This window comes from Myotis yumanensis, unplaced genomic scaffold (genome assembly GCF_028538775.1).
Source record: "Myotis yumanensis isolate MYYU_CA2020_CCGP unplaced genomic scaffold, mMyoYum1.0.hap1 SCAF_2, whole genome shotgun sequence".
Taxonomy (NCBI): domain Eukaryota; kingdom Metazoa; phylum Chordata; class Mammalia; order Chiroptera; family Vespertilionidae; genus Myotis; species Myotis yumanensis.
This window is the reverse complement of record NW_027223753.1, coordinates 164970934-164984006: the sequence shown is the minus strand read 5'-3', so window position 1 is coordinate 164984006 and position 13073 is coordinate 164970934. Positions and strand designations below refer to the sequence as shown.

General features: G+C 37.0%; 1 protein-coding gene across 4 annotated transcripts in view; it reads right to left on the bottom strand.

The window, feature by feature from the left end:
• Nucleotides 1–13073, bottom strand: part of ACAP2 (ArfGAP with coiled-coil, ankyrin repeat and PH domains 2) — a 142941-nt gene that overhangs the window by 71317 nt on the left and 58551 nt on the right. For all 4 annotated transcript variants that reach the window (XM_070406524.1, XM_070406525.1, XM_070406526.1 and 1 more), the window contains exons 3-4: nt 11919–12038; nt 11076–11129 (exon numbers count right to left, since the gene is read on the bottom strand). In XM_070406524.1, the coding sequence (XP_070262625.1) occupies nt 11076–11129; nt 11919–12038 (174 nt within the window). The remainder of the gene's footprint in view (nt 1–11075; nt 11130–11918; nt 12039–13073) is intronic.

The window sequence follows — 13073 nt, the reverse complement described above, 5'->3', positions numbered from 1 at the left end:
GGCAAAACTATAGGGATTGAAAACAAATCAGCAATTTCCAGTAGTAAGGCGTGGGAGGAAGGGCTGACAAACAATAGGGTATTTAAGGGTACTAGAGGTCCAGTGCACAAAATTCGTGCACAGGAGAGAGGGGAGGCCCTCAGCCCAGCCTGCACCCTCTCACAGTCTGGGACCCCTTGCTCCTTACTACCTGCCTGCTCACTGTTCCTTACTGCTCGGCTCGCTGCTCCTTAGTGCTGTCACAGAGGCAGGAGAGGCTCCCGCCACTGCTGCTACACTTGCCAGTTGTGAGCCTGGCTTCTGGTTGAGCGGTGCTCGCCCTGTGGGAGCGCAGTGACCACTGGGGGCAGCTCCTGCATTGAGTGTCTGCCCCCAGGTGGTCAGTGCACATCACAGAGACTGTTCGTTCTGGTCATTTCACCGTAACAGTCACTCAGGCTTTTATTATATAGATTTTAAGTTAACGGAATTGCATCTTCATTGTGAATACAGACCCAACCATATGCTTGTGTCAAAACTCATAAAGGTGTATACCACAAAGAATTAATTTTGTTATATTAAAATTTTAAGATAACATTAAAATATGAAGAACAGGATACATATGAACCAACAGATTTTTAGAAGAATTAAGAAACAAACAACATGACTTTGTAGGGAGTGGCTATAGGGTTAAGCCTTGGACTGACCTGTTGGCAAAGCCACAAACAAGTCCCAGCTTAGAGGGCACAGCCCTCTTAGCATAATTAGGCTTGACCTTATGAAGCTCCCTAGACCTTTTCTAGGTAGCTAATGGGCTGAAGGAGATGCAGCAAGTGCCGCCAAAACAAGTAAAACTCACAAGAACATTATAACTATGGTGACCACTACCTTGCTTACCTCTGGCTATAAAATAAAGGCTCAGCTTGCTGTCTGGATCTCTCTCTGTGGCCTCAGCCAGGCACAGGAAGATCCACCTAGACCCAGCTTATTCTCATTGTCTGTCTTTTCTACATCCTTCGCCGTCCCCCCTCAGGCTCAACCAAACCCTTGGCTGTGCTGGCACAGCACAATGACTAATGAGGTTAACTGAAAGGACAGATGCAGGAATATAAAACCAACAAGAAGAAAATAATCATTAACAACATTTATGAAAACTGCCATTAATAGGGGACAAAGCAAGAGTATGGCATCATATAGAAAATGTTCTCTGAACTCAATGAAATTATGTTGATAGATCTAAAAATATCCTCTTTCTCTCTCTCTCTCTCTCTCACACACACACACACACACACACACACTCACACTATATTATTCCATTTATATGAAGTTATAAAAAAAAGAAAAACTAGTCATAAAAAACACAGAACAGTACTTGCCTCAGGAGTGCGGGTTGGAATTGTTTGAGAAGAGGTATGAGAAAACTTTCTGGGGAACGGTAATGATCTTTATCTTTTTAAAAATTTGGGTTACACTAATGCATTTATCAAAATTTGTTGGTTGGTACCCATAAGACATGCATTTAACTATATTTAAATTTTACCTCAAAATTTAAAAAAACTGTAAAAAATATTAAACTCACAAATTATGCATGGGAATGTAAGGGTTAAATATATTGTTGTCTCTAAATTATAACAGATCTATAATAGGTAGATTGTTCCATGGATAGAAGGGCCTCCCCTCTCTCCTGTGCACGAATTTTGTGCACTGGGCCTCTAGTACCCTTAAATACCCTATTGTTTGTCAGCCCTTCCTCTCACACCTTACTACTGGAAATTGCTGATTTGTTTTCAATCCCTATAAATAGATAAATATGCAATAAAGCAAAACTAGGGTGTCTCAAAAAATGTATACACACACTTTGAATAATTTTAAAGGCAGTGTTCATTAAAATACATTTCATTAACAAAATTGAGCCATCAGCTATTAAAGTGTATATACATTGTTTTGGGACACCCTGTATATCTAGCAGGCGAATATATGAATGTTTATTATAAAATTATTTCAACTTCCTATATAATAAAAGAGAAACATGTAAATTAACCATCCCTCCACTACACTCACCAACCAATCAGGAGTATACAAATTAACCTGACAAAGATGGCGGGTTAATTTGCATACGCAGGTGTCAAGCGCCCCGGGAGATGACGGTTCCCGCAGGCTCCCAGGACCATTGCCAGCCCCTAGAGGTGAGGCTGGCCGCGCCTAGCCACGCCCGCGGGCTCCCAGGACCTTCACCGGCGGAGAGGAGAGCAGGAGGGTGGGTGGAGAACGGGGGGTTTGGAGGACTTGGCAGAGCTGGAGGCCACTGGACATAGAGCAGAGCGAGAGAGAGAGGGCGGCTTGGAGGGCGTGGCTCCCTCTGTCACCCCAGCTTCCTCATCACAGCTGTGGAAACTGACAGCAGGGAGGAGGAAGTCCCACCCCCACAGAATCAGCCAGAATCAGCCGTTGGTCAGACAGCTCTCAGCGGCCTGACAGCCAGGACTCTCATTCACCTCCATCTCAGACCGTGACAATAGAGAGGTGGGACTATGTCTAAAGAATAACTGTTGATACAATGTAGTTCTGCAGCTGAAAGATGCCGGGGTTATCGACAGAAAATGTCTGAAGAGCAACGTGCGTCTGAGCTTGAAAGAAGGCGGCACCTGCAACAGAATGCGGCGCCTTTTCAGCAAAAATGGAATACATGAGGATGCAATTCCTGAACATAGTTGTAGTGGAATGACTGTTCGATGTGAATTTTGCCTATCACTAAATTTCTCTGATGAAAAACCATCTGATGGGAAATTTACTCGGTGTTGTAGCAAAGGGAAAGTCTGTCCAAATGATATACATTTTCCAGATTACCCGGCATATTTAAAAAGATTAATGACAAACGAAGATTCTGACGGTACAAATTTCATGGAAAATATTCATTCCATAAATAGTTATTTTGCGTTTGCTTCCATGGGTGCAAATATTGCATGACCACCAGGATAGCCATAGTGTTTTAGAATACACGGACAAGTTTATCACCGTACTGGAACTTTACATCCTTCAGATGGTGTTTCTCGGAAGTTTGCTCAACTCTATATTTTGGGTACAGCTGAAGCTACAAGTAAAAGATTAGCAATGCTAGAAAACCAGGGCTGCTCAGAAAGACTCATGATCAACATCAACAACCTCATGCATGAAATAGATGAATTAACAAAATCATACAAGATGCTACATGAGGTAGAAAAGGAAGCCTAACCTAAAGCAGCAGCAAAAGGTATTGCTCCCACGGAAGTAACAATGGCAATTAAATACGATTGTAACAGTGATCCGGGTAGATATAATTCTCCCCGTGTAACTGAGGTTGCTGTCATATTCAGAAACGAAGATGGAGAACCTCCTTTTGAAAGGAACTTGCTCATTCATTGTAAACCAGATCCCAATAATCCAAATGCCACTAAAATGAAACAAATCAATATCCTGTTTCCTATATTAGATGCAATGACATATCCTATTCTTTTTCTACATGGTGAAAAAGGCTGGGGAACAGATATTGCATTAAGACTCAGAGACAACAGTGTAATCAACAATAATACCAGACAACATGTAAGGACACGAGTCACACAAATGCAGTATTATGGATTTCATCTCTTTGTGCGGGACATGTTCAATCCTATTTTAAATGCAGGAAAATTAACTCAACAGTTTATCATGGATTCATATTAAAAATGGAGGCCAATTGGATAAATTTCATCAAAGCAAGCTAATCTAAGTTGAGAGTTGAAAAATAAAGTGGCTTGATGGATTATCTCAAATCTAGATCTGAAAATAACAATGTGCCGATTGATAAAATTATAATACTTCCATCATCTTTTGAGGGTAGTTCCAGAAATATGCAGCAGTGATACCAGGATGTTATGGCAATTGTAACGAAGTATGGCAAGCCCGATTTATTCATAACCATGACATGCAACCCCAAATAGGCAGATATTGCAAACAATTTACAACGCTGGCAAAAAGTTGAAATCAGACCTGACTTGGTAGCCAGAGTTTTTAATATTAAGCTGAATGCTCTTTTAAATGATATCTGTAAATTCCATTTATTTGGCAAAGTAATAGCTAAAATTCATGTCGTGAATTTCAGAAACGCTTGCATATTATTGATATTAGATAGTAAGTCCAAATTACATGCCTCTAATTCCCTTTCAATGTGCACGAATTTTGTGCACCGGGCCACTAGTCTAATAATAATCAGAAAAAGTCATTTCTCATCAAAAAAGAATTTGAAAACCCTTCTAAAAGAAAACGTCCTCACTGGTGAATTCTACCAAACATAATTCTACTCAAACTCTTCCCCAAAACATGGATTCTACCAGAAAACCTATTCATCAGAAAATTCTTATGAGGGACAAAGCCAGACATTCTAAGAAAAAAGAAAAGCTACAAAAAAATTATTAACAATACATAACAATGTATAAAAAGAATATGCACAAAGGAAAATACATCATGACCAACTGGGATTTATCCCAGAGAAGCAAGACTGATTTAACATTAAAAATCAATCAATATAATTCACCATGTTAACAGAAAAACTATATAATCATATCAATGTATGCAAAAAAACATTAGACAAAATCCAATATCCATTCCTAATAAAATTCCTCAGGAATCTGGGAATGGAAGGGTACTTCCTCACCCAATGAAGGGCACATATGAAAAACCTACAGCTGACATCATATTTAGTGGTGAAAGGGTACTTTCCTGCTACAATCAGGAACAAGGCAAGAATGTATGCTCTCAGCACTTCTACAGAATACTCTACCAGAAGTAATAGCAATACCATCAAGCAGGAAAACTAAATAAAAAGTGGACACATCAGAAAGGAAGAATATAAAACTGCTTTTAATCCACAGGCTATATGGTTGACTATGTAGAAAATACTATGGAATATAGAGAAAAATCTACTAGAAAGGTTGCAGAAACAAAGTCATATAAAAAAATCTATGGTATTTCTGTATATCAGCAATGACCAATTAGAAATTGTGAGCTTTTAAAAAAATGCAATTTATAATAGCATCCAAAATTAGGAAATGCTAAGGAATAAATTTGACAAAAGAGATGCAAGACTTGTAGAGTGAAAAATTAAATGTAGACATATTGAGTTTATGAATTAAGAACAATATTAATGTCAATTCTCATCAAATTGACCTATAGATTTGATGAAATCCTACTCCAAATTCCAGTAAGGCTTTATGTAGAAGTGAAATTTATATGAAAATGTGAAGAATCTAGAATAACCAAACCAAAAAACATGGGCAAAGTTGGAATAAGTATACCTGATTTCAAAATATATTATGAAAGCTACTGTAATCAAGACACTTGTGGTATTAAAATAAAGATGGGAAAAAATATCAATGAAACAGAAAAATCCAGAAATGACTTTTTTTAAAAGTCAGTTTTTTAAACAAAAGATGTCAATAGGGAAAAGATCATTTTTTTAAACAAATGGTGCTGAAACAAACAAGTGAAGAGTTATATGCCAAATAAGTGAACCTTGACCTTTACCATGCAACACACACAAATATTAACTTAGAATGGATCACAAATCTAAACTAACACAGAATAAAATTTTAGTGAACTTGGGTTTGGCAAATATTTCTTAATAGAACACAAAAAGAAAACTATTTTTAAAAATCAATAAATTTACTTCATCAATATTTAAAACTTGCTCTTCAAAAGAAGTGCTACAAAAATGAAAAGGACAAGCCAAAGCCTGAGAGAAAATATATGCAAAACATTTATCTGACAAAAGATATACATGGAACATAGGAAGGACTCTTACAACTAAATAAGACAACACAGTATTTTAAACGGGTAAAAGATCTGACATTTCGCTAAAGAAGATACATAGATGGCAAATAAACACATGAAAAGATGCTCAGCATCATTAGTTAAGAAAATGCAAATTTAAACCATAAGAAATTTAAGAGTGACCATAATAAGTGTTGACAATCATGTGAAGCAATTAGAACATTCATATTTTGCTAGTATAAAATGATGCAATTGACTTTCAAAAACAATTTCCAAATTTTTGGAGGTTCTCTTTAATGAAATTAAATTTTTTAGGAATTTAATATATAAAATAATATTAACATTATTATATACATTGATAAGTAAAGCAAAATAAAAAATTCATGTTTCCTTAATTTCTCTTAGCTGTGTACTTTTGTAGTCTTTGCTATATAAGTAATTTTGTAAAGAGTTACATATAATCCTACCTTACAAACTAGCCATTCTACTCCTAGCTATTTACACAAAAGAAATAAAAGCATGTCTGTACAGATGTTTACATATATTTTTTACAATCAGTTTTATTTATAATAGCCAAAACTTGGGAACTACTCAAACATCCATTATGATTGCTTTAAAATATGTCCACAAATTCTTTGACACTTCTCTTCTCAAAAGTGGAACCTTATTCTTCAGCCCCTGAGAGTGGGCTGGTCTTAGTGACTTACTTTTAATATACCAGTATATTAACTAGAGCCCCAGTGCAAGAATTCGTGCACGGGTGGGGTCCCTCGGCCTGGCTGGCAATCAAGGCCTATTGGGGGCCGGCCGGCTAGGGGGAAGGGACCACGGGAGGTTGGCCTGCCGGCCCCCCCAATCGGAGCCCAGAGGGAGGGACCCCAGGAGGTTGGCAGGCTGGCCCCCTGATCAGGGCTGATGGGGCTGGCCGGCCCAGTGGAGGGGCCAGTGGAGGTTGGCCGACCGGGAAGAGGGGCCATGGGAGGTTGGCTGGGGGGAGGGAGGAGGGGCCGCGGGAGCACACTGACCAAAAGGGGGCAGCTCCTGCATTGAGCGTCTGCTTCCTGGTGGTCAGTGAGCATCACAGCAACTGGTCGACCGGTTGTTCTGGTCATTCAGTCGTTAATGGTTGCTTAGGCTTTTATATATATAGATGTGGAGGAAGTGACAATGAGTGACTTCTGATATGATGTCATAAAAAGTATTGCAGCTTTCTCCATACCATTGCTCTTGGATCATTTATTTTTGGGAATAACCAGATTCCATGAAGGACACTTAAGTGGCCCTCTGAAGAGGCTCCTTGGTGAAAAACTGAGACCTAGAGCCAACTGCCACATACATGAGATCTATCTTGGAATTGGATCCTCCAATCCCAGTGAAGCTTTCAAATGACTAGCCCCAGCCAACATCTTAATAGCAATTTCATAAAACACTCAGCCGCTCTAAAAATTCCTGTCCCAGAAACTGTGAGTTAATAAATACTTTTTGTTTCAAGCCACTATGTTTTGGGGTAATCTGTTAATAACAACAGGTAACTAATATATCCATCAGGTGAGTGGATAAACAAATTATAATATATCCATAAATACAGTACTACCAAGCAATAAAAAAATAAACTATTGATAAATACAATCACATAATTGAGTCTCAAAATAATTACACTGAAAGAAATTAGACAAAGATCCATTTACATATTAATCTTAAAAATGCAAAGTAATCAATAATGATAAAAAACAATAATAAAACAATACAACTTTTCCCCTGGCGTTACCATGTCATCACTTCTTTTGACTTTTGTCCAATATTTCATCTCTCCTTTGCTCTTATTTTTCACAATTCACTCCTATTAATTTGTTTTATTTTTCACATTTTCCCTACTTAACTAAGTATGTATGGTTGTTTCCTTAATATTATGGTCATTTTCTATGAAGTATTCTTACTAGAATGTAATGGATTTTGATATCTTTTTGGCTGTTACTTCTTGGTACTTAACCATTTATTTAAAATATTTTTTAATTGATTTCAGAGAGGAAAGAAGAGAGAGAGAGAGAGAGAGAGAGAGATCAATGATGACAGAGAATCACTGATCAGCTGCCTTCTGTGTGCCCCACAATAAGGATTGAGCCTGCAATCTGGGTATGTGCCCTGACTGGAAACTGAAATCTGCCCTCCTGGTTCATAGGCCAATGCTCAACCACTGAGCCACGCCAGCCAGGCAGTACTTATTTTTACTAGAGACCCAGTGCATAACATTTGTGTACTGGAGGGTAGAGGTCCCTCAGCCCGGCCTGCACCCTCTCGTAGTCCAGGACTCCTCGGCTTAGGGCATAAGTTGACAGTCGGACATCCCCCGAGGGGTTCTTAGCGCTGCCGTGGAGGCGGAAGAGGCTCCCATTACTGCTGCTGCACTTGCCAGTCGTGAGCCTGGCTTCTGGCTGAGCGGTGCTCCTCTTGTACATGATAGGTTTCATGTACGTGGCAGTTGGCTCTAGGTCTCAATTTTTCACCAAGGAGCCTCTTCACAGGATCTGCCTCCTGCATGCCCCACACTGGAGATTGAGCCCACAACCTACGCATGTACCCTTGACCAGAATCGAACCCGGGACTCTTCAGTCCACAGGCCGATGCTCTATCCACTGATCCAACCTGGCTAGGGCTAAATCCTATGTTCTTTTAAAAACAATGTTCAAGAAATACTGATTGCTTTCAATTTTAGAAAAGAAAAACACACAAACATTATTGTAATCAGTTCAGAAATCAGCTAGTCATTAACATGACTAGCACTAAAAAGACCAATCTCAATTCTCTTAAAGCAAACTTTACTTATGTACCTTGCTTCGAACAAACATGATTTTTGAAGATTTCATTTACTCTAAGAAAGTGATTTATAAAATATTTTCAAGTAAAATTTCTTGACAACAAAATTTCCAACATACATTTAAACAATTTATTTACCAAAAGTTTGTCATAACCATAACTTTGTACATATAAAATTATAAAAAAGAGCATGGTATTCTTATATAAAACAAAAATACAAGAATGACTGATTTAAAGAAAATATCAGAAACAGAACTATTACAAAAGATAAATTATGGAGAAAACATTTAACATACTATGCTAATATAAATCAACAACTTTTAACAAAAAAAATAATGCTCACTACTGGTATATTTTTTAAGAAGTTGGAATCCAAAAGACCACTTGATTTCAAGAGAAATCAAATATACCATGCACTGGCATCCAAGCTCACTGGAAAGCAAAAAGAGAACTAGTAAGAAATCATTAAAAATAAATTGGTGCAAAATATTAGAGCTAAAACAATAAAACTGTTAGAAGAAAACAAAGGAATAAATCATGATCTGGGATTTAGCAATGGATTCTTGGATATGACCCCAAAAGCAGGAGCAACAGTAAAAAAAGTTAACTGAACATCATTAAAATTAAAACTTTTTGGCATCAAAGGGCATTATCAAGAGAGTAAAATTACAACCTGCAGATGGGAGAAAAATTTTACATGTCATAATACATAAATTTTACATATCTGACTAAGGGTTAACATCCAGAATATATATATAAAGAACTCAGTTTTTCAAAAATTTTAATGGGCAAAGGACATCAATGGGCAACAGTGATGGAAGAACATATACAAACTAGAGGCCCAATGCATGAAATTCGTGCAAGGGGCGTGGCCCTCGAAGCCCAAGCTTCGTCCGGAATGTCTCCTGGAAGGTTGTCCGGATGGTCGTTCCACTGTTCAGCCATCCGGTCTAATTAGCATGTTATACTTTTATTATTATAGATGGCTAATAAGCACATGAAAAGTTGCTCAACTGCATTAGTCTTTAGGGAAATGAAAATTAAAACCACAAAGAGATACCACTTCACATCTACTAGAATAGCTATAATAAAAAAAAAAAATAGAAAATAACAAGTGTTGACAAGAATGTAGAAAATTGGAACACGAATACATTGCTGGTGGGAATGTAAAATGGTACAACCTCTGTGGAAAACAGTTTGATAGCTCAAAAAGATAAACACAGAATTATGATATGACCTACAATTCTACACCTAGATATATACCCAAAAGAATTGAAAACAGGAGCTGAAGTAGGTTCTTGTGCATGATAATTTTGGTACAGCTAAAATTTGAACTACAATTAAAATAAACATTATCAGATAACTTCAGGCTTAATATGTTACCAAAAATAGTAATAAATAAGAAGAAATTCTAATTAACTTTGATTCTTAAATAAGAACCAAAAATTAGCAGATTTTATAAGGAATATAAGTGTTGATATTCTTGTTATAGCTTCTGATAAATTTAAGCATTGAATTAAATAATTATATGACCATATGTTAATGTTTTTTAAAAATTAAGAAGTACACAGCTTATAAGCTACCATATTTTCAGCAAACTTTTATAAATTTGAAAAGGAATTTCTAACATTCCAAAAGTAATATATAATCCTTCATTCTTGAAGGAAAAATGCCCTCAAATATTTTTTATTATTTTTAAATTTATCTTTATTGTTGAAAGTATTACAGATGTCCCTCCCCCTCCCCCCATTGACCCTCTCTCACCCCACTACCTTCCCCTCCCTAGGCATTCCCTGAACTATTATTGTCTGTCCATGGGGAAAAAATGCCCTCAAATATTATTTTTAATTTTAAAAAATATATATTTTCATTGATTCAGAGAGGAAGGGAGAGAGAGAGAGGGATAGAAACATCTATGATGAGAGGGAATCATTGATCAGCTGCCTCCTGCACAATTGGGAATTGAGCCTGCAACCTGGGCATATGCCCCTACGAGGAATCAAACTGTGGTCTCCTGGTTCATAGGTCAACACTCAACCACTGAGCCACTGCAGCTTGGCACCAAATATTAAACACACACATATATCAAATACTACATCAGTCTTTAATACTGGCAAGTAATCAAACAAATGGGATGTAATATTTGTATCTTGAAAGAAATAAGAAATAACTAAATTACTTCTTCATTCTTGAAATAATTGTTTAAAAATTTACAAAGGTACAACTTAAAAGAAAAAACTTACGGATGTGTACCTCATTAATATAAGTTCAGTACTTTAGAATAGGAAATAAAATGTATTCTCTACCTCTCTCTCTTTCTCTGTCACACACACACACACACACACACACACACACATTTTAGATTAACACCCAACTAAAAAGTTGTTGACAAATTCAAAGTCACTGAATTACAACTTAAATTATTTCATAAAATACTGCCACTAAAACAACATACTAAAATAACATGGTCATATTAATACCTACTTACTGACACTTACTGTATGAAAATTTATCATTTCTTGAAGGCTGTCAGAAAACTTGGTCAAACTTGTCTACGAGAAAGAAACCAAAAGAAAAAAATGAGTTATTTAAAATCCACTAGAACAGGCCACAAAAAACATTGCTTCAGCATTTCTGACAGAAAGATCAAGTTACATTGTTAACAATAACATTTATTTCTAAGGAAAATCTCAATATCTCATGTGCATGCTCTGCAGAGGTCAAGTCTATGTGTAGTAACATAAAACCCTAGAACAGTCAAAGAATTAGTACTGCCCTGTCAATAGTATTATGCTAACAAATAGGAATGGCATATATAAATCTAAAAGTAAAATTGAGTGTATCAAGACTATGCTCATGAAGGCATCTATGGATCAAATAATCATCAAACTATACCAATTTCTTCACCTGTTATTATTCTTCATGAAAGAAATGTCATTAATACCACATAATATAGTGAGAGGTCTAGGCTAACCTAGCATAGGTAGCTACCAAAACTTTCCAATGCAGCCCCTATACATACAGTTGACACTATTCTTAGGTTAATGTTCTGCTTTCCTCTATAAGCAGCTACTAGTAAGCAAAATCCTGCTCTTCCTGCTCAATCCTTCTTGTAGATGCTTCAGCTCACCAAGCAGTAAGTAAACTTATATTCACAATACAAATCAACCATTAACTTCTAACTATCCAAGAAAACGGAACTGTACAAGACAGAACCAATGGGTAACAGCTTTTCTACTTCTAATTTTAAGGACCATTATAACTCTTCATAAAGCAAATGGATGCATAATTGATTAATGTCTTATTGCATTTGTCATTTTAACTAATTTTAAAATACTAACCTCAACTATAGCATCATTACTAGAATATTGTGCCAGGTCTCGAATCCCATTCATAAACTGTTTATTTGCAGCACAAAAGGCTTTTCCAGTGTCAATCATCACAATACAAAGCTTCACAAGCTGAAAAAGAAAAACGTTACATCAGGTTGAAAATAATTTTACAAATGATGTAGTTAAACAAGCAATTCATATGAGAATTACACCAAAAAGTTGACTTTTCAGGATCCAGAGATTATCTGTAACAACAAAAAAATCATTTTTTCAAGTCAAATTCAATCCCATAAATTAACCAAAGGACTTGTATGCATGCATATAAGCATAACCCATGGACACAGTCAGTAGGGGGGTGGTGAGGGCATGTTCTGGGGAAGTGGGTGGGAACAAGTGGGGAGAGGTCAATGGGAGAAAAAGGATTCATATGTAATACTTTAAACAATAAACAATTTTAAAAAGGGAAAAAAGAGTTTGTAAAGGTTAAATAAAGTAAAATAAAGTAAATTTTTAAAAAATTTATTAAGACACCTCTTCAGAGGAAGAAAAGGAAACTTCAGGCAGAGCAAGCAGTATGATAAAAGTTACTCAAAATAAAAATAAAAACTGTGGTATGTTGGAAGAAAGGGAAGCAAACTGGTATGGTGGGTTAGTACTGCTGGTCATTTCAATATCAGTCTAAGCAGATGTCTGAATTGATTATATTTCTCCAATGCCTACTGTTCTGGCCATTGTGTAAGATTTAGAACTGAACCTACTTTTTTTTCTTTTCCCTTCTTCCCTTCCCTTCCCTTCCCCTCCCCTTCCGCTCCTACCCCTTCTCCTTTCCTTCCTCTCCTTCCTCTCCTTCCATTCTTTATTCTCTTTTTCTTTCCTTCTTCCCTCCCTCCCTCTCTCTCTTTTTCCATTCCTTGCCTCTTTATGTCTTCCATTCAGACACAGAACATTTTCTTTAAACAAACAAAATCTTGGGAGAATGATAAATATAAAGATAAATGTGGCCCTAGCTGGTTTGGCTCAGTGGATAGAGCATCGGCCTTCGGACTGAAGGGTCCCAGGTTCAATTCCGGCCAAGTTACATGCCCGGATTGTGGGCTCGATCCCCAGTGGGGGGCATGCAGGAGGTAGCTGATCAGTGATTCTCTCTCATCATTGATGTTTCTA